Source organism: Lepisma saccharinum, chromosome 5, assembly GCF_977018435.1.
Source record: "Lepisma saccharinum chromosome 5, izLepSacc3.1, whole genome shotgun sequence".
Taxonomy (NCBI): Eukaryota; Metazoa; Arthropoda; class Insecta; order Zygentoma; family Lepismatidae; genus Lepisma; species Lepisma saccharinum.
In genome coordinates this window covers 21,745,328-21,768,402 of record NC_139233.1, presented here as the reverse complement: position 1 = coordinate 21,768,402, position 23,075 = coordinate 21,745,328, and the positions used below count along the sequence as shown (strand labels likewise).

Below are 23,075 nucleotides of genomic sequence, written 5' to 3'. Positions count from 1 at the left end.
AGTTGGCCATAAGTGTATTAAGAGGGTAAGTCAGTAAGCAGGTCACAAATGCTTATTAAAAAAGCTACTACACATTTTTATTTTTCAACATAATCTCCACCAACATTGATACACTTATCCCATCCCTTTATCAGTTACCAAAAACCTGCTGTATAAAAGTCTTTGGGCTGCTATCTTCATCATCTGCAAAACATTTGCTGCCAAAGTGATTTTTTAGCGACCCAAAAAAGTTGAAAGTCTGGGATATAAGGTGGATGTTCAAGAAGTAGCAGCCCTAATTCATCAATTCTCTTATGTCAGTTCGAATCATCTCCTCCACCTACCGCACTGTTCGTTCTGTTGTGAACTGAACAGCTATCAAACATCAGTTTGTATCCTACTTACTGACTTCCCCTCGCATTAAGAACACTGTTTCAGCTACTTAAGAAATAGTTTTGAATGGGGGAAAATGAAGTGAATTAATGCTTTTCCTCATTGTTGTGTTTTTTTTAAAAGCTGCTACAAAGAGAAAAGGGATGGTGTTTTTTACTCAAAAAGCTCCTTTCTTTCAAGGGTGTAGCCCATGACCAGTAATGTCATATAGGTATATGATCACACAGCCGATCTCTATGGTGCAGTGGTTAGCACAGTGAGATGGTTTAGGGTTGGTTTCATATTGTTTAGTAATTTATTTTCAGAATGTTTGTTCTTGGTATAAATGTTCATGTTGTTTCTAGGGTTTGCCCTTCAAATAATATTTGATTCATTAATTTGTTAATAAATAGGGTTATTAATAAATATCCTACTAAATATTAATTATAACTGGGCTAAAAAAAATGGTTATTATATTTTCATTGTTATGTTTAATAAGTAGAATATATTATAGTTTTTCTTGTATGTACGCATTGCTTGCATTGTAGAATTATATTCCTGTAGTAAGCCACCATCTTTAAAATTTAATGTAACAGAAAACATCAAGAGACTTTGTGAAAACAATGATGACTTTGAATTACCTGATGATATTTGGGATTCATAATTTTAAATAAAAAATAATGTGATGAATTTTTTTTATGTGAAATAAAATTAAAACAGACTGCATCTTTTCACAGTTAGGTTGCTATATTACAACAATGTAACATTGACAACATCCATTATATAAAGGATTCTTTTTGTTTAAAAAATTGCTAACCATTGTTATAACTGTATCTTTAGTCAATATGAAAATAAATGTCTGATGAAGGGAGCGTGTGTTCTCCTGAAATGTCACAACGAAAAACTGTTTTCTTATGCTTGTAATAACCGTAAACTACAGGAATAGAATCTATTATGCTATGACATCAGGGATCCTGGGTTCGAATCCCGACATCGGTGTTCTTTGTGAGTGTCCCTTCATCAGTTTCTCTATTTCATCATATCATCACTCATCCTTATCTTCGTGATTAGCCCAAAGTGGCAGAAAAGCAAAATAAAATAAATCAAACAATCATATGAACACACACAGAAATGGATTCTAAAACTAAGGATAAACCTTCAATGATTCCTTCTGTGCCAGAAAAGGTCATTCACTCCTGTCGTTTATCTGCCACTGCTCCCACTAGTTGGAATAACTCACTTGTCGAGGGCAGTGAGTACTCCATGCAGTGCAAGCTTCTGATCTGCATGCCACACAATAAGCAGGAGTGGAGAGTCACTTGCATTGAGAGGTAAAAAAATGCTACATTTTCACAGGACCACCTCCTGTTTCTTCTGGAATGAACGTGATGGACAAAGCTCTCCTGCCTTCCTCCTTTCGGTTCCTCTTACAACACTACAGTACAGCTGCTTGCTCTGCAGTCCACAAGTGCATATTAGAGTGCTCTTACACAAACATGGCAGGTTTGACCAAAACTGCTCGAGGGCTAACCATTTGTTTACACGTGAGCTTGCACAATATGCATCCACTCTTCAATTTTGTCTCTTTCAAAACCTGATGGAGGAACATTTTGAGTTAAACATTCTGATCAGAAGATTCTAATACTGTTCAGTTACTTTTTGTTTAAATAAAATGGGCATTTTTTGTTTGCTGCAGGAAATTTTTCCATCATGCTGTTGGCAACACTAGTTGACTGTTATTTCTTTAACAAAACTATCCCATTTTCGAAACGTGAATTGGTGGAATAGGTTGCACCATGGAGTTCTGGTTGCAGTGGTTGTTAACTCACTTGGTTTAATTATTTCTGATTACTTCCTGTGGGGGTACCTGAAGAGCAAGTTGGTTGCAACTCTGCCACAGACCGCCGAGGAGCAGTGGTATTTCGTATGGAAATTATACATTCCTATTGCAGGGTGGCTACTCGCTGGGAATTCTGCATTAATTATTGGCCTCAGGAATTATGTGTAAATTCTGTGTCAATTTTTCTCTGTAGACGTGAAGAATTTGAACTTTTTATTAACCCCTTTGAATTTATAGATATTTATTTATAAATGCCCTGAGGCAAGTTTTAACAATTTAGCTTTTATTTTTATCGAGGAAGGAAAATAAAGCTGCATGGAAAATGAAACTGAATTCTCTCAATACGTTTACTTTGTTAGTAAACAAATGTTGCAGAACAATCTGCGTGACAGATAAAAGATTATTGCGAGTTGATTGAGTAAATTTGAGTTTGAAATTGTTATACAATTAACAATTTTTCGTAGTTACTATATCCTGTAACATTTGTGGCTTGTGTTTGTAGATGTATTTCGAGTCTGAGTATGTGAAATGACAAATGTAAACTCCAGACCTTAAATTAAATTTATTTAAATATACATTTAATTGAATTGAATTTTTGGTATGTTGCAATCACACAGACCCTTTATGATGTTAATGTATTTGTATGTGTATGTGCATGAGTGGTGAGAGGCACGTAAGGTTGAAATAGAGAAAATATCTGCTTGTAGCTGTGAATTTTTGGAAAGTTTGCCTTGAAAACCAGGAAATATATTTGAATTTTATCATGGTCCTAGAGTGGCCACCCTGTATTGAGATGTTGGAACTTGTCATGGTTATCTCCTTCTCAGGCTGTTGTCAAGTTGTTTGGTCACCTGCCAGACGTAATATTTAAAACATGAAGGAAACTCAGTTGTTTCACAAATGTCAATGTGTAAGGTCGCAGTTATTGTGTTCTTGTCTTATTGTAACAGGTATATTTTGTTGACTTTTAAAACACTCTGTACATACACTCTATAAAAAGTGTAAAACATATTGTTTGTAATTTTACTTTCAGGACAAGCAACTTGAGCTGAAAGATAAGATGGACTTGGCCAGTTACCTCCTGAAGCCAGTGCAACGAATGGGGAAGTATGCCTTGTTGTTGCAACAGCTCATGAAAGCATGCCCAGACAAGGAATCTGATGTTTCGGATATAAAAGCGGCAGAGCAGATGGTGCGGTTCCAGTTGCGGCATGGGAATGACCTTCTGGCCATGGACTCCCTAAGAGACTGTGATGTAAGTTCAAATTTTAAGAGCACATTGGTCAATAATATAGATTGGTTTGAAGTTTGCAATGTATTATGTATTATTTTAATGTAAATTAGGTGGTAGGGATTTATACAGGTGTCCAAAGTGTCACACACTGAGATTTCGTATATACATAACTTTTGTCCAGAAAGAAATAGAGACATGAATCTTACACTGAGTATTAACTTTGTGTGGATATTTTTGGAATATTAAACAAGAAAATCATGCTCTACATGAACGTTTAGTATGCGGAAAAAGTAAAGGAGTAAGAAAAAGTTGTTTTGCTAAGTAAAAACAAACATGGATAAAAGACAGCTGTGGAGTCGCTTGCAAATTTTTTGATGCGTATCAGTGGTCTCCATGCATATTTATCGAATTCATAAAAAACGATAAAATTTTACTAATTTTTATGCATTACAAACAATTTATGGGGTTAATTATGGCATATTCATTAAAACGTATGATTTTTTTAAAAAAAAAATACGGAATATACTTGCAACATTGGTCATTTCAGAGGGCAGGAAAACTAACCTATCTATCTTTTTTGTACGATAAATTTAAAATATTTTCATTAATCTGGGTATTGTCTGAATAACATAGCCAGATGTGGGGCACACCTGGTAATTCCCTGCCCTCTGAAATGACCAATGTTGCAAGTACATTTCATAATTTAAAAAGAAAGAAAAAACACTTTTTAATGAATATGCCATAAATAACCCCATAAATTGTCTGTAATGCATAAAAATGAGTGAAATTTTATCGTTCTTTTATCAATTCGATAAATATGCACAGACAATCAATACACAGAAAAATTTTGCAAGCGACTCCACAGCTGTCTTTTATCCATGTGTATTTTTACTTGGTGCAAGAACTTTATTTAGACCTTGGAAATTTTTTCCACACATTGAACGTTCATGAAGAGCATGATTTTCATATTTAATGTTTCAAAAATATTCACATAGACAAAGTTAATAAAGTGTGATGTCTCTATCGCTTTCTGTACAAAAGTTATGTATGTTCAAAGTCTCGGCTGCGTGACATTTTGGACACCCTGTATTTAAATGTGTCTGGTTAGTCATGTCAGCTGCCATAGATATATGAGGGAACAGAGTGGAAGCGTTTGGTTTTAATTGTAGTACTGTTAAATGGGTTATTTTTTAATAGGGTGAAATCTATAATTATATTGTGTTCTTTTGTGAAGGTGTTGATTTAGACTAGCATTAGATACCCTATTATTGGCATTGTAAATTGGACCTGAAAGTCTTGAGAATTTGGTGGTGTCTTATTCTGTTCAGAGGAACTAGTCCCGTCATCAATACAATAGCATGGAAGGATAGGGTACCTATTCTTTGCTCACATGATTGAAGTACTAAAGCAGGTACGCTTTTTCTCCCATAAACTATTTTTTGGGTTCTTTTCCTACAAAACAAATTTGAATTGAAAAAAACATTCTCGATATTGGCAATACTGGAGGTAATACGATCAGCATCATGCTCTGGTTGTTTTTAATCCCCAGGGTTGCTTCAAATACCCATTGATTACATACTGGGTGAGTACCAGAGCTGATCTATGCAGGGACATTGGCGGAAAAAAATCCAGCTGATATCACCTACCCTGGGAATCGAAACCAAGTTTCCTGCAGTCTACCACTTCGACCACCTATGCTTTCTTAGCTTTTCATGCCCATTCTTTGTGAGGACATGGCTGTTTCTGCTTCAGCTTCATGTCTAATATGTTCCCCATCTCCCTAAATGTTATTACAATGCTGTACACGGATTTGAAATTTTTTCCCTTGGAAATTCATTCTGATATCTTCTGCATACTTCATGTGTAAACTGCATGAGCACTTTGTTTCATTGTAAATTTCACTTCGGCTGTACCACATGTACTACACAATTAAAAAAACAACACAGACTAAAATGGCCTTCTCGATGGCGCAGTGGTAGCATCCTTGTCTTGTAATCAAGGGGTCTCAGGTTCGATACGTGCATAGTGGTTCAGAACCCACTTTAAACTGTAGGTCCAGTCCCAAATAACCTTACTGTGCATAAAGTGGACTGAAAACACCAAATCAATCAATGAAATGTGGAACAAGCAATAATACACAAAATTTGGTAAACAGCAGGTTGTGCTGTGCGTTGGTGGACAACCTTGCAATATCCATACTTGGTAGCTGTGAAACTTAGTGGCTGTGCAGGAAATCAAACTCCCAGTTTATGGTGATACGTAGAATATAAAAATTTAACAGCTAAACTTTTAATTCAAGGTGAATGTGAAGGAACAGGGCAGACTACTACGTCAAAACGAGTTTCTAGTCTGGCAGGGGAAAGGGAAGAAGTGCCTTCGACATGTTTTCCTCTTTGAAGAACTCATCCTGTTCAGCAAGGCTAGAAGATTCCCTGATCGCAAGGTAAGTAAAAGAGAATATAGAGCATTAATTTTATTTAACACTTTAACCGCATGACCGAATTTTGCATTTTCTTGTGGGAGGATGGAGATATTTTGATGTTATTTATAATTATGATGCTCACGACCTGTATACACTTTTTAAATTTTTTTCTTTCCATTATTCACATCTTGTAGTAAAAAAGTAGTTTCGCTTGTTTTTATTTTATATGTATGCAGAAACTTTAAACTAGGCCAGTCAATAAGGAGGTCCAATAAGAAAAGAAATCAGGTAAAGCTGGAACAAATTTTATTATCTTCATAAAAGGGGTCTTAACAACATATTAATTTTCAGCCCCTCTACCACCCTGGATTTGGCTGCCATCTTGGAAAAAATGGCACCCAAAATAAGTTTTTTGCAAATATCTCCGACATCAATTTGATACACCTGGCAGTTAGTGTTAAATTTGGACTAGAGAAAATTGAAATTAATTGTTGTATGCAAGGGTAAAATGCACAAGTAAGACACACATACAGGGTGACAATTAATGAACTATATGAAATAAAACAGAAATTAGTGACAAACCACGTAGTACACAAACTGTATTGCACATGTAAACGGCACTACAGACATTCGGATTTAGGTTATGACATGTTCGATATGTCTGCCATCTCTGGCGATGACGTGGCGTAGACGAACAGCAAAATTCTGCATGACCCGCTGAAGTGTCGATGCTGTCGATGACCTCCTGAATGGTGGTTTCCAGCTCGGCAGTGGTTTTGGGGTTATTTCTGTACACCTTGTCCTTAACATAGCCCCCTTCCAGTGGCCTCTGGGTACCCCAGAGCCAGAATGCAGTCCCCAAAATACTCCTCCAGGACATTTTCACTTGCAAATGGCCGACATTCAACACGTTGCGTGCGCATACGCATACAAATTCCCATCATGCCCTGTGGCCAGCCACGCAGTTTGGACATCATCATGTGAACCATTCCGAAATTATGATGGTTTTATTTCATATAGTTCATTAATTGTCACCCTGTATTAATAATGAAAAAGAAAGTTATACTTGTAATTGGTTCTGTATCTATATTTCTTATTGTACATTATTTTTCTTCCTCTGTATGCTAATTGTGACAATGAAATATGATTATTAAAGGAAATTGATTAAGGGACACTCACTTAAGCCAGGACACAAATCAGGGACCATCGGTGACATGATTGTGAGTCCAACACTCAAGATGCTTGGAGACTGAGGCAACTTGGTTCCATACCTGTTAGCATTTAGCCATTGAGTAGCTAAGGACATAGATGTTCAATAAAATTAAAACTATAGGCACAGCTAACAATTTTTTTAAAATGAGAGTGAAAAAAAAGAAAAAAAAATCAATTTTGAATTGTAAACTCTAGCAAAATAAGTGTACAATGAAATCTTGATATTCAGTCTCTCAGGTTACCAAAGTGAATAAATCTCAAAATGTGGGAAAGTATAATATCTGGGAAAATTCTGTAACATTTGCCTCCATTGGGACCATGAAGAATCAATGGAATGCGAGAAAATGTGAAGTCCAGGAACATAAAATAAGGGTTCCACTGGAAGTGTTTCTCCTTTTATCAGTTTCATGTAATCATTCATCCCCATCATTGCAGTTAAGCTCAAGAGGTAAAGAAGCAATATAAAATAAGCAAATGACAAAGTTTCCTACTTTGTTACCCTCAAAGAGAACTTTATTAATATTAAAAGAAAATATATTGTCAGATTGTTTTTAAATTATGTGAATCTAGAGTCTGGATGTGAAAGTCAATGTGAGCTCTGAATTACATAAAACTACCAAGAATCAAACCAGAGACTTTTGATAATAAATGGTAACAAGTACTAATTGCTATTATCTTGACTAAATTTTCCTTTTTATTCTGGTTCCTCTTTCCATATTTCAGTCACTTTCAGGGCTGAAATGTCATCACGGTAAGAATACCATAGAAGGTATGCCATTATCATTTATACAGAAACGGGTAGAAAAGTGACAAAGCCATACATGAAACCACAATTATAAGTTCTTCAGGATCTGAGGCTAAAGATTAACTTAAAATGCAGAAAGTGTAAAATTTGATGTTTTGTTGTGACTCACTGACTTGTAAATTACAGAAAATCTTGAAAAGTTACAGAAATCAGGGAAATTGAATGCTTTTTTCTTACCACAATTGGAATTGAAAAAAACATTTATTTAACTTTTCTTCCCAAGTAGTGTAAAATTGTTCTTTCATTTTTGGTCATTTATTTTCAATTATGTTGAATAAACTTGATTTTATGATTAGCATCCAATGTTGAATAAATAACCCTTATTTTATCATGTTAAAGTACTATAGAGTGGGCTGGAAACTTATTTAGGAGTTGCAGTCCAAGTAGTCTACCAATGTGATTTGCAAAATAAGTGGGAACACTGTAAATGTATAATGCCGGAAAAGTAAAATCGAGCTTCTGCTGTATATTGTTTCTAATAGAAGAGAAACAACAATCCAATGTGATTTTGAGAAGCAAAAGTTAAGTGTTGCGAAAATTGAAAGCATTGTCTTTTTTTTACAGAACCTTGACATTTATATCTACAAGCACAGCATGAAAATGACGGACATAGGCTTAACTGCTCAGGTTGGAGACAGCACCACCAAGTTTGAAATCTGGTTCCGGAAGAGAAAGCCACATGACACCTTCATGCTGCAGTCCATGTCGGAGGAGATAAAGACTGCATGGTCAGAGGAGATTTCAAAGTTGCTGTGGAAGCAGGCGCTAAGAAACAGAGGTAAATGTAGTGGAAGGCTGCATTTTTTAAATTTTAATTATTATTATTATTATATATAACATCACGAGTCGATGCACTCTCGTCCACCAAGGGGACTGTAGATAATGACACCTGATACAATGCAAATGAAGCTATGAATTATGTAGTAATTTAAGTGAAAAATATAATCAGGCTCAACCATGACTCAAACCCAGGTCTCTGGCATATTATGCCACTTCTCTAACAATGGAGCAACCAAGCCAGTTCTGATTTTGCCCGATTTTTTGCTTCTGCTGTTTGTGTTGAATCATCTTTTTTTGCTTCATGTACATATTCGTATAACAAATTCAAATGTTGAAAATCATATCATACTATTACGTTCTATTAAAAACACGTACAAAACTATTCTAGTTATGTGAATATGTTTATACTACATAGATATCTTCATATTTTGATCGGCTTATTAAATATAACACTCGGAAAGAACCACCCATTCGAAAAAGCCAGCTTTCTTGAAAACACTGTTTATGTCTATCTATGAATTTCATATTATAAATTGTATTTTATATTTAGAAATGAGTGTGTATTTTACAGTAGGGAGGTAAACTAAAACCATGGAAGAGGGAGAATGCTGCCAACTCCTGTATTTTCATTGATTTGAGACACTTTTGTGAAAAAGGCGAAAAAAGCCCAATCAAAAAAGTTGAAGAAAAAACTCTCATTGTTTTCCCCAAAAAAGCAGATTTTTTTTCCAACCACTTCTAACATAATGCATATTATTATCATCTTGTAAATAAAAGTAAATATTTGTAAACAAAATTCCGGTGGATTAGTATGGTATAGTATTGCACAATGCAACATATGTAACTACTGTATTCTGAACAATTTGAAATTAACATGCAATCTGAATTGACATCTGTGGCAGGTTATTGTTATGTTGTTAATTTTTATATTTTTGATACATTGTAATCCTCTTTCATCGTTTCAGAGGTGCGCCTTGCTGAAATGTCTTCCATGGGAATTGGCAACAAGCCCTGCTTAGACATTCGCCCAAGTGCTGATCAGATAAACGACAGGTCAATTAGTATAGCTCAACTCAACAAAAGTAAGTATATGAAAATATATATATATGTCTTGAACAAGCTACTATGATAGATAGGGGGCATTTCATGTGAAAGTGTCCCCTGATCCTCAATTTTTAAATTTAAATGCAATGCTGTAACTTTAGATTGTTCGCTCACAAGATATGATAAAGTTTTCATTTGCATAAAAATTCAAGTATTATACATAATTAAGTTGGAACATAGTATGTTATTTTACATATTGCTAGTTTATTATAACTTTCAGATTTATTTGTGTTTTATATTGTGTCCCACCCGTGACACAAAAAAGAAAATTCTCCTTCAATTGTTACATTTCCCCCTCAACTCCACTAGAATATTCAAAGGTCAATTACCTTCTCTGTTTGTCTTAAATAATTTATTTTGCATAATTTGAAAATTGACAGAAATTAAATTTCTTATTAAGTGAATTTCTGTCCCACCCGTGACACAAAATTGTTCATTTATAGCTAGAAATCTGGTAGTAGTATTTTAAGGATAGTTATGTTAATCAACAGTGTTAAGCTTCATATGTCATTTTTTCTTACAGTTTCTGTGCAATGTTGCTTAAGTATCATTGGAATAGTTACTTTAATATAAAAAATGTAGTCAGTGTGTCTCACCCATAACAATGGATTACCCCGTAGATATCCAGTTAGGAAATTATAGACACACTAAATTAATCGTGCAATACGTAGTATATTCACTTGTTTTCTCTAGTCTTTGCTACAGTATTGCAAGATGTAATATATTTACAGGTGGATGTTTTAATGGTCCTTGCAATGCATTTCACATTCGTGACTATCTGATATAAGTCCTCTCCCAGTATTACCAATATTCTGTCCTTTGTATGTATATTGTTTTTAAAAGCTGTAAATGCACAGGTAAGACAAAACAATTTGCAAATCATTTGATGACACGTATTCAGGGTGTGTATGAAATGTTTGGTAATATACGAGGGTTACAGCAAAAGTTGTGGCAACCATTTTTTTCCACGATAATGTGGGTCAGGCAAGAAATTTTAAAATATTGTGATGCCACTAGATGCCAGTGGCTGCCAAGACATTGGACTGAGGGAAGTGGGAAGTCAGTATGTAACAGTCGTGCAGGATGAATGTGACCTGGCGTGAACAGCATTCTTATGTGAAAATAACAGTTCTCCGTGGAAGGAATGCGAGAGAAGCTCCACCATACCGAACTGTTGCGAGGTGGGCAGCAGCATTCAGCCATGGAAGAGAAGCAACTGCCGAGATTTAATGTTCAGGATGATGGACAATTGATGTTTCTTATTTATTCTTTTTCTATATCCTGATACAGATCTCTATGTTGCTCAAAATTCATACATTAAACGTTAGCATATATCATGACCTTTGCATGCATATAATAAAATGTCTTGCCTGACCCGCATTATCATGAAAAAAAATAGTTACCATGACTTTTGCTGTAACCTTCGTATATTACATGTTTTATTCAGTGTTCAAATGTGGGGAAGGACACATGCTACTCCCTATTAATTAAGAAAATTTTCATATAGCATCCCCCCTCAGCTAGGATAATTTGCATAGGCATCCCCCACATAACGGCATTGTCTCTATGTAGATCTAAACAAACATCCTACAAGCTAGGAAGTTCCACTTTGAGCACTGCATGTATTACATCATTGTTTGGAAGTAATAAGTTATTTGTGATGCAGATACAAGTTACATACTTTAGTGGTCTTAGTAAAAGTTACTTGTAACTTTCTTCAAGTAATGGTAACTGTAACCAGTTACTTTGAGAAAGGTAACCAACGCAGTTACTCTTTCAGGTAATGAATATTGAAAAATTAATATTTATAATTTTTTTTTGTATATTTCAACAGCAATGAACAATGTGGTTTGCTAAAGTAGTATAAATAAAATCTTAATTCGCATATTTGTTATGAGCAAATGTCTTGCGTAATGAAACCTTTTCAAGTATAAGCATTTACTTAAAATTTTCCTGCCTCTGTATTTTCATATTTACTCACATGAACTTTATAACTTCATGAAAATTAGTAAAGAAAAGAACAGCCTGTTTACAGTTCATTCTTGACTTCTAAAATAAAATATTTGTAAAAAGTCTGTTCCAAAGTCTGATATATAGGCATGTATAAGATATAAATAGGATCTAGTGATAGGTATCCAGAAATAATATAATGTTATACATAAAATAGAATTTTTTCTTACTCTTTATAATTCAATGTTTGTTAGTAGAATTATTTGCCACTGCATGCAACATTCTTTGGTGCCATGGCAAACATCCAGGTGATATTCAACTTCCGTCTACATACTTTGTAGCATGTTAGGCTTAACTGTAATGACACCACCATATGTGTGCTCGATGCTTGTCACGCTAACCTTGTAAACATTAGTTTAAGGTAGCCCTGAAGTCAAGTAACCTGGGTGGTTAAATGTTACCCGCAAACCTGTTGCATCCTGCCTATTTTAAATCTTGTTAAAACAATGGTCTTTTTTAAACGAAAGTTACATGGCATTCACTCTTCATCACTACATGTTCTCAAATGAGGATTATGCAACAAATAACATGGAAAAACTACCTTGTACTGTACTTATCACTGGATGTTGGGAATTAAGATCAAGCAATAATCAAATAGTGTTGGCTATTATAGTCATGTCCATAAAATTGCCAATAATTTTATGGATCCAATATATGCATAACGCCATGAAGGCGTATGGGGGGGGGGGGGTGGAGTTAGGGCCCCACCTTTCTTGATCACGGCCGAAGGCGGGGGTGATGTGATCAGCACAATGCCCCTGGCTGCCTTTACCCCCCAGAGTTTCCTCCAGGTACCTACTTTATACGATGCTGGGTGGGCACCGGAGCCGCTTGAACAGGTGGAAAAAATCCCGGTTCTCCTCCGCCAGGGATCAAACCTGGGTCTCTCGCATAGTAGTCAGATGCCCTAACGACCTAATTATGGATATATCTATGCGTGCGTGCGTGCATACACACACATATATATATATATATATAATGTACAAAATTCCATCTTATTTCATCATAGTTTTGCAAAGTAAATGTATAAATATTTTTTTCCAATCATAAATCCCATTGCAATTACTTATTTACAAACATTAATTAATGAGATTAATGAACATTTTATATTCTTCAAAGAACATTTGCAATTTTATAAGAGATCAGTAGAATATCTGTTGTCAGTTAATTTTAAATGAGCAAAAGTTTCGTATCAGTCCACCATACTACAATTGATTCTCAAGTGACATGCTGATTGCCAGTGTGAAATTGCTTTGGATACATCATCCGATATCCAGACATCCTGCTTTACAGGATATTTCATATTGTAATATTTGCTAACTTGGCGGATAAAACTCTTGAGGGTTCAACTCACTGCATGGGCATTTCTTTGAGCGGACCCTCATCAATTTTGTTAGATAATCATTAACCTATATAAAGAAGCAGAAGACATGTAAAATAAGAGAAATACAATACACTGCAATATTTATACTTGTTATTTTACACACTCTGAAAACAGTGGAAACTGCATACTGGTAACATCATCACCTTTTAATCAAGAAGCAACAAGGTTTGATACCCGTTGGTGGTTTGGATCTCACATTAAACTGTAGGTCTAGTCCCGATTAGCCTATTTGTGCATCAAGTGTACCTAAAACGGCAGCTCAAACAATGGAAATTGGGCTTTATATGATATTGTTTGCATGGTTGACCTGTATGAAAATGTTACAGATATATATAGACACGAAGAGCTATTACAAAAGAAACCTATCTTATTTTCTTTTTCCAGCTGCCCCTAGATTCCGAAACTCAATTGCCGTGTCTGCAGGAGATCACCTGCGGAGCAACAAGAGACCTCATTCCATAATCTCTGTGAGCAGCTCTTCATCAGGTGGAAGCAGTAGCAGCAGTCAATCTTCTTATGCCAGCGGAGGGTGTGGAACACTGAACCTGGCCTTTGAACCAATCGAGAGTCCCAGGCTGCACCATAGATCAGTTACTCTGCAAAGCCAGTGCTCAATGGGTAAAGTATTATTATTATTAACCTTTTTTTTTGTATGGCGAAGATGAAGGCTCATGCTTTGTCTTACACTCAACCATATTATACAAAAAGTTCATAATATAATATACATTAAATGAATACATGTAATCAAACTTTTTCCATGAAACTTACTTGTAGAAGTTCTCTTAATTTTGGGCCACCATCCACGGGAAAAATACAACCCACATCTTTTATTCCCCAAATATGAATAATGTACATTCATAATTTGATTCACATATAAACATAGAAAATAATGGTAAAGGTAGTTTCCCATGCACATAGCACGAAGGCACATTTTAGGGAATTTTAGGCCAGCACTATGCTCTGGCCACCTTTACCCCCAGAGTTGCACCCAAGTACCCATTGAATTGAGGCTGGATGAGCTGCTTTATGCAGGGACAAGGCTGGAAAAGTTCAGTCTCCTGCGTGGCAGCCAGATGCTCTACCAACTAGACCACCACGGCTACAGGAAATAACTAATAAAGTTTTATTATTTTAACATTGAATGTTTTCATAATTTAATAATCTCGTCTGCAGTGTATACTTATTTCTCCACCCTGTATCATCTTAAATATTAAGGATAAAGTTTCATTATCTGGAAACTGATTTTCAGTGCCCTAAAACTGAACAATATCTCTCTCTCTTCCCAGCACTGCAGCTAAAATTGCTTTACTGACCTCAAAGCAATCCCTGAACTTGCCTCAGGTCCACTCGTACAGTTTAAAGATCAACAAAGCATTCTGGGTACAAACTACTCTCGGAAAATCAGTGTGTCTGCTATTTTATATAAACAAAATTCCCTGACTTTTCCAAACTAAGACCCACAATTTCCAGACTAAGCATTATAGCAATCCATATGGGAGTTAATGAAGAAGATAGTCACAGTCTGTGGCTCTGTACCTTCTGTGCTAACCTGCAGTAAGTTATTGTACCAGAGTGTTAGCATCCAGACATGCTTGTCTCTGTATAAAGGGGTTTATCCAGGATTTTTCCTTTGGGGGGGGGGGGTTAAGTTTGGGAATATTAAATGCATATTTTGGACAGTTTTAAATTGTTCGCCCTAATTAAATTGGTTCAAATAAGATGTCAAATGCTAGAAAAGATGGAAAATATATTTTTGTGATAATGTTAATATTCAGTCTAACGTTTCAAGTATTGCTTTCCAATAATGTTCAGTACTTGATTTAATCAATCGTTAGACAAACACAAGAGATGACATTGAAAAACACAAAATTTAAACATATTATTACCAGGGGTTGTTTCATGCAATTCTTAAGCTAGTTATAAAGAAATTAGGAACACTTGTGCAATATTTTCGTGCCCTATTTGTAACTCGCAGATTATCTTGGGGGAGGGGGGTGCCCAATTCGTCGATGAAATATCTGTGAGAATGCATTGCATGGGTGCATGCACTCTTGCCTGTCTGAAGTAGTAGTAATAAGTACAGATGTAAATTGACTCTTAAATAAATGACCACAGTGCGAGTGAAGCGAGCAAGAACATTTTTAGTACTATTTTCAACTGATAATGCATATTATTAATTAAACATAGCGACAATACTTTCATTTCACAGTATCCCATGATGTGTACTCTTTACCTCAGCACATGCCCCCTGCCCCTTCCTGTTCTAGCTTGTTAGAAAATATGCATATACGTACAATAATTAGACCTTGGATTTTAGGTTTTTAACCTATTTTTTACTTTGCATGTAAATAAAAAAAACAAGTTATTAAAAAACTCAACAACCGACGAAGTTTTATAATACCTAAAATAACCTATTTTGCTTGTTAGAACTTTTTTTTAGGTTTTACAGGATTTTTATATCCCACAGAGGTATTTACTCAGTTTCGTGACTAAACAATTCAATGACTGGCATGTTTGAAACATGTTTTCTGTCAATTTCCCTTTGTCCAAGTCTGTGATGTTTTTTAAACCTCTAAACAAAAGAAAATGCACACAGTGGTGGCGATTAGAGGGGCAATTCCCTCCTACTTTTTGCCCCTGTACTATGGATGCTTAATGCTAAGCCTTGTCACTCCTCCCCCCTTTAACAAAAGTTGCAATTTTTCATGTCTACGGAGAATAAAACATCTGCTTGTACCTTTTTTTTCATGTTTACCACAGCAAATAATAATTTAGTCTATGGGCCAAGTGGCCAAAATCAAGAATTCGGTAAATTTAGGGGTACTAATTTTCCTTTATACCACAGTTACATGGTTATGAATGGATGTCAAGAAACCATGATTGCCATCTCAAAGTGGTAGCTAATAAAAATGGCTGCCAATCCAAGATGGCGGATGTCGACATTTGAAATAATGACTATATTTCTGAAACCAAGGGCCCCATCTCAAGTAACTTTTTTTTAAATGAAAGCTTGATATATGTTCTATATTTAATGTTATCTTTAGTTTTTCGATAGGAGCAACCGTTAAGTAGTGAATCACAGATTAGTAAAAAATAATCTTATTTTTTACTATTAATTTTATATTTATCATTGATTTATTAATAATCTAGGCAACTGAGAAGAAAATGTTCCAAACAAATATTGTAGTGTAAACGCTTATCTTTAATTTGACATATTACACTTGTTGGTTTTCACCTTAGAATTCATATAAAACAAATGAATTATGTAGTGTGTGCATGGAATTCTTCTAGCAGCATGTCCTTAGTCCTATTTAATTACACGTATTGTAACTGGTATTGATTATTGAATAGTATATTATTGTTATACACATACAATCACTTTTAATAATAATCATAATAATTGACATTAGTATTATTATAAATAATAATAATAATAGTTGTTTTTGCTGTTGTAGTATTAAGTAGCCATTAAGTTTGTTTAATTGTTACCGATGTTCATGGAAGAATGTTATCGATAGATTGAAATTAAAATTTAGTATACATCAGCACTCAGGCTATTTTCACCCATCATATTATATGAGGCCAAGCCCCTTACAATGTATAAAAAATCATGTTACCCAGGGTAAAAACCGAGGTGGTACTGGAGCGAGCACATATATTCCTATGAGCAATACACAGGAGACCATGTATACAACCATACAAAGGTAGCCTCCCCTATGACTTAGTGTAACGGCGGTCATCGCCTTGTAATCGAGGGAACCCATGTTAGATACCCTGTGGAGGCACAAAGTGGTTCGGATCCCACTTTAAACTGTAGGTTCACTCCGGATTTTCCTATCTGTGCATAAAGTGTACTTAAAAAGAAAATCTCAAATCAAACAACACTACAAGGGATTGTGCTGGCTGTAGGTTCAGACGCCAGAGCCTCGTTGGTCTCCAGGACTGCAGTTGCTGAGGTGAAGTACGTGGAAATGAGGTTAACATTTGGGAGTGTTCAGAAGAACATCATAACATACGTGTATACTAGTTATTAGTTATTACAGCCGAAATGTCTGCTTTCAAGAAAGTAAAAATCTGTAAAAACAGAAGACAGACCAGATAAGTTATATTATATGTGGGGGAAATGCATTCACCAAAAGACATACAGTTTTGTACAGTGCTGCCGTGAGCAGAAATTTTGATTGAGAATAAAGATGCATGATTTTCGGCTGAAAAATTTCATCGCATGTTTCGAGCCAATTTGACTAATATCAAGACTAGAAGCAGATACTTCATCCTCCCATTTGTTTTCTGAAAGTTGTCCATGCTCATCAAAGAATGCCGAGAAACCCTTGAAACAGACACTCACAGATGAACACATCATATACATCAAGAATTGTGTTTCGTTGGACAAAGAAAGGAAATACAAGAGAATGTGAAGATCAAGGGAAACACTTACTCAGAATCCTGAGCTGGGAATTGATAAGATATTGGGTGTGACTGCAATTGAGAGAAGAGTGGAAAAATCATCGCAATCAAATTAAGGGAGATCTGAACTGCAGAAGAATGTTATCATAAATCTTATTACTTTGCCTACACCAAATTCAGATCAGATAAACCTGGAAATATTGGTGAAAGTAGTTAAGCAAGAAAATCGGCATGTAAAAAGTTTGGTACATATTTTATCCGAGAAATTTGAGGATTGAACCTCAGTTACTTCCTTTCAAAACCATGAAGGATGATAATGAAATATAAGAGTCTACCGAGAAAAGTTTCCATTATAGCTTGTACCAAGAATTTGGTTCCTCCTAATGTATTTCAGCATTGACGGTACGATAGGTAATCTGACTTAGGATTTGCTACTTGTAAACTATCTGAGGGCGTAAATCATATTAGAAGCAGCTCTTGAAATGGAAAGATGTTAGCTGAGGGGGTGTTTTTGGTCGAGACTTGGAGTTAGCTGAGGGGATGCTTCTATAGAATGAGGTAACTGGGAAGATGATTTGCGAAAATTTTGCTAGCATTGGGGATAACATTCCCAAGCATCTCCCCTAACTTTGAGCACTGATTAGGTCACATTTTGGCTAAGGAACCCTATTCATGGAGCTGCTAAACATATAAAGGAAGATGCGAAAGGTATAGAAACCCCCCCATCATCATCTCACGAGCTTTACATGAATTACGCAGTCATACTTCCTAGCAAGATTGCCTGGAACCTTTTAGATAGTTGCAATTTTAACAGTTGGGCTGAAAAGTTCGTAGGCTAACATAGTAAAAAATATTTTTTTGACAAAATTCGATTTTATTATTCAATATAGTTGCCTTCGAGGGCGATACAACGATTATAGCGGTCATACAATTTTTCGATGCCATTTTTATAGTACGATTTCTCTTTAGCCTCAAAATAGGCCTCAGTTTCGGCGATTACCTCTTCATCAGTGCTAAATTTCTTTCTTTTAAGGTCTGCAAACAGGAAAAAGTCACTGGGGGCCAGATCTGGAGAATATGGTGGATGGGGAAGCAATTCGTAGTCTAATTCATATAATTTTGCCATCGTTTTCATTGATTTGTGACACGGTGCATTGTCTTGATGAAACAGCACTTTTTTCTTCTTCAAATGGGGCCGTTTTTTTTGGTGATTTCATCGTTTAAACGCTCCAACAACGCTATGTAATAATCGCTGTTGATGGTCTGGCCCTTTTTGAGGTAATCGATGAATATAATACCATGTGCATCCCAGAATACTGATGCCATAACCTTGCCAGCCGACTGTTGCGTCTTTCCACGCTTTGGATTCGGTTCATCACGTGCAGTCCACTCGGCTGACTGTCGATTGGACTCTGGAGTGTAGTTATGGAGCCATGTTTCATCCATTGTAATATATCGATGGAAAAATTCGTGTTTATTACGGTTGAATATCGCTAAGCATTGCTCCGAATCATCAAAACGTTGCTTTTGATCGATTGTGAGCACGCGCGGCACCCATTTTGCACACAGCTTTCGCATGTTCAAATATACATGCACAATATGTCCAACACGTTCCTTTGATATTTTTAAAGTCTCAGCTATCTCGATCAACTTCACTTTACGATCATTTCAAATTATTTTGTGGACTTTTTTGATGTTTTCGTTGGTAACAGCCTCTTTGGGGCGTTCACTGCGTGCATCGTCTTCGATGCTCATTTCGCCTCGTTTAAATTTAGCAAACCACTTCTCAACGGTTGATTTTCCTGGTGCAGAGTCCGAATAATGTTTATCAAGCCAAGCCTTGGCTTCAACAGTATTTTTTTTTCGCCAAAAAGCAATGCTTGATTAACACACAAAATTCTTTTTTATCCATTTTTTCACAATAACAAAAGCTGCTTCACTCACAATGCTATATCTCACGAACTAATTATCTGGCAGCTGTGAAATTTATACACGTTTCTTTTGAAGGTTAGTACTAAGTAAAAATCATATGGATTTAATTCTAGTAACGCCATCTATGAGTCAGCCTACGAACTTTTCAGCCCAACTGTTAAATCACCTAAGCTAGAAATGTAACTACACTAAAGTTTCAGAAATAGATACAGCGTTGTGTATAGAACAATTCTCCACAATGTTTTCAAAGTATGTAATCTTGCATACATGAAACTGATATTGCAATACTTTCTTGCTTTCTCCGGATAACTGTAGAACTAGACCTTTGTGGCAAGTAGACATTTTTTTGGCAATAATTATATTGACACAATAGGAAGTGCCAGCCTCCTTTAATGTTTCCTCTGTATGGTGTACATTGTGAGAGACATGAATGCTGCTTGTTTGTCACATGAAACACAATTCTTGATGTATGTATACAATGTGTCCATCTGTGAGTGCCCGTTTCAAGGGTTTCTTCTCATGCTTTGATTAGCAAGGACTTTCAGTCTAGTCTTGATATTAGTCAAATTGGCTCGACACATGTGATGAAATTTTTCAGCCAATAAATCATGCATCTTTAGTCTGAATCAAAATTTCTGCTCACGGCAGCACTGTACAAAACTGTATGTCTTTTGGTGAATGCATTTCCCCCACATATAATATAACTTATCTGGTCTGTCTTCTGTTTTTACAGATTTTTACTTTCTTGAAAGCAGACATTTCGGCTGTAATAACTAATAACTAGTATACACGTATGTTATGATGTTCTTCTGAACACTCCCAAATGTTAACCTCATTTCCACGTACTTCACCTCAGCAACTGCAGTCCTGGAGACCAACGAGGCTCTGGCGTCTGAACCTACAGCCAGCACAATCCCTTGTAGTGTTGTTTGATTTGAGATTTTCTTTTTAAGTACACTTTATGCACAGATAGGAAAATCCGGAGTGGACCTACAGTTTAAAGTGGGATCCGAACCACTTTGTGCCTCCACAGGGTATCGAACCTGGGCCCCCTTGATCACAAGGTGATGACTGACGTTACACTAAGCCATAGGGGAAGCTACCTTTGTACGGTTGTAGGTATGGTCTCCTGTGTATTGCTCATAGGAATATATGTGTCGAGTGATCTAGTACCGCCTGGGTTTTTACCCTGGGTAAGGGGCTTGGCCTCATATAATATGACAGGTGAAAATAGCCTAAGTGCTGATGCATACAAAATTTTAATTTCAATCAATCAATAACATTCTTCCATGAACATCAGTAACCATTAAACAAAATTAATGGCTAGTTAATGTTGCAATCAAGTACTCTGCTGGTTTGTACAGCTCTAACTGGAAAGATGATATATAGTTAGTGCTGAACCTGAGGAAGCTCCTTGACAAGGGTGTTCACATCCAGAATTGTGCTGGTCTTGTTACTCACAAGGTAAATTTCAGTCAGAATGCTTTACTGAAGTTTTGTTAATTTGGATATGTCTTTTCAGTTATAAATTTGTAAGATTTTTATGAAATGACTGCTTTTTGATTGACGTTAGAAGAAAAATAACTCAAATATTTTCTGTTGTTTCTTTGCAGAGAGTGGAATCATAGCAGACATTTCCCTCAGCTGTGAAGAAGGGGATGGAAGTCAGTCGCACTGGCAAGTGGAAAGGTCAAACAGCTCGGTGACATCCATCTCCCTGGATTCTTCGTTGTCTCCAAGTTCTCCACTTTCCCCTATGGACAACAAGCAGATTGTCCCAACAGAGGGCAAGCAGGACATTTTGTGTGCTCTCTCCAAGGCTACGGACAGTGAGGAACCATTGTCGGTGAAACTCTAAGAGCAAATAAATGCAGATACCCAAGGTAACATTGTTCTTCATTCTTTCCAGTCTTTGTCTGGGTTGCTATAGAAGTCTACATACAATAAGTTTTTATCATTCCTCTTTTTCCACCCCAAATATTTGTCTTACCTTTGGCTTCCTCCTCATTCCTTAGTCTGTCTTTCTCCTTCATTGTACAACTCTTTGCTCCCTAGTGTCACGATTCACGTCTTTACACAGTATTTTTGTCCAATGTTGGTCAGACTGCACCTTGGACAATAATGCTGTATAAAGAAGTGAAATACAAAGTGAGGCAAATGTACATGGTATTGGTTGGATGTTGCATTTCATAGACTTGTACCTGTTCCATATCTCTTTCTCTTTTAACACATTCATAGGGATCCACTTCATCAGTTTTATTTTTATTGTTATACAGTGTGTTTTAAAAGTCCTGCAGAATTCTAAAAACTTATAATTGCATTCTGACAGTGCTCTATGTGGCAAATCTGCTATGCGTCCTGTAGCCTTAAACTTTTTGCACCATCTCTGGATGTGTTTTTCCAAAGGTTATTTGGAACCTTCTCTATACCAAAACACAAGATTTTAACTTTCTAAACCATAGCACCTACATTGACGCCATCTAGGAATCACGTGAACATCTGCTCACACGTCATTCAGCAGTGTGAGCAGAACAAAATTTTAAATTTTCCTTTGTGTAAAGAAACAATATTTCGTTGTAATAAACCTATTACTTTAAGTTATAGCTTTTTAGAATCCTGCAGGGCTTTCAAAACACACTGTAGTTAACTGAAAAGTGTTGAAAGGAACAGTATAAAATAGGAAAACTAGAAATTAAACAAGATATTTTCTATGAGGAAATTTCAGTGAAATATACAGACTTGACCTAGACTCAACCCCAGATCTACCAACTGAGCTAACAAGCCAGCCTGGTTTCATCCGATTTTTCAATGCTGCCATTTTACATGTGTGTAAGAAATCAGGCTGGGTTGGTACAGCAATGGCACATTATGACATGTGGGTTTGAATCCTGGTCGAGCCTGCATTTTTAGCCGAAATTTGTACATTCGTCAATTTTCCCCCCTCAAAGCAAGTATAGTTTTAATTAATCAAGGCATGAAGAACAATGAAGGAGAAGATTGCCATTGTTATAGACTTGTTGAAAATCATGCTGAAACCTTTAACCCTTTACGTGGGTATGACAGATATATCAGTCCTTCATATTTTCTGGTTCTGTGTATAACTAACTATGCATCTGCTTCTTTCACTATTGAGTTAGTTCACATTTTCACCATGAGATTTCACTGTTCAGAATCTCCAGAATATTTAGCTTGGCATAAACACCTAGAGATGGAGACTGCTTCCATGTTGGTATATAATATGTGTCAATTCAGGAGCCGTGAGAGCATTTTTCTTGATTGAATTAGGTTATTTTAGGCCACTTTTCTGCTGCTTTTGGTTAATCGCAGCAATGGGGATGAGTGATCTTATAAAAATGATGAAGGAACACTCAAAAAGAGAGGGATTCGAACCTGGTTTCTTGCATTTTTGAAGTCTTGTGTTTTTCTAAGATGGCTCAAAGCAGCAAATTGAGTCACTTATCTTTGAGTACAGAAGGTGCACTTTTTGGAGAGTGATGAGTGAAAATTTTTAAAATTACGCACTACAGAAGAGATTTGGCACTTGCACTCCATCCTGAAACTCAACCTTGTATCTTACCTTTCTTCATTTTTACC

The 23,075-nt window shown here is 36.0% G+C and overlaps 1 protein-coding gene across 2 annotated transcripts in view; it reads left to right on the top strand.

Annotated features, from left to right (window-relative positions):
• Nucleotides 1-23,075, top strand: part of LOC145987711 (puratrophin-1-like) — a 984,553-nt gene that overhangs the window by 957,518 nt on the left and 3,960 nt on the right. For both annotated transcript variants that reach the window (XM_083122282.1, XM_083122283.1), the window contains exons 20-25: nt 3,225-3,446; nt 5,725-5,868; nt 8,429-8,642; nt 9,610-9,726; nt 13,527-13,760; nt 21,095-21,364. In XM_083122282.1, coding sequence (XP_082978408.1) covers nt 3,225-3,446; nt 5,725-5,868; nt 8,429-8,642; nt 9,610-9,726; nt 13,527-13,760; nt 21,095-21,339 — 1,176 coding nt within the window. In that variant the 3' untranslated portion in view covers nt 21,340-21,364. The remainder of the gene's footprint in view (nt 1-3,224; nt 3,447-5,724; nt 5,869-8,428; nt 8,643-9,609; nt 9,727-13,526; nt 13,761-21,094; nt 21,365-23,075) is intronic.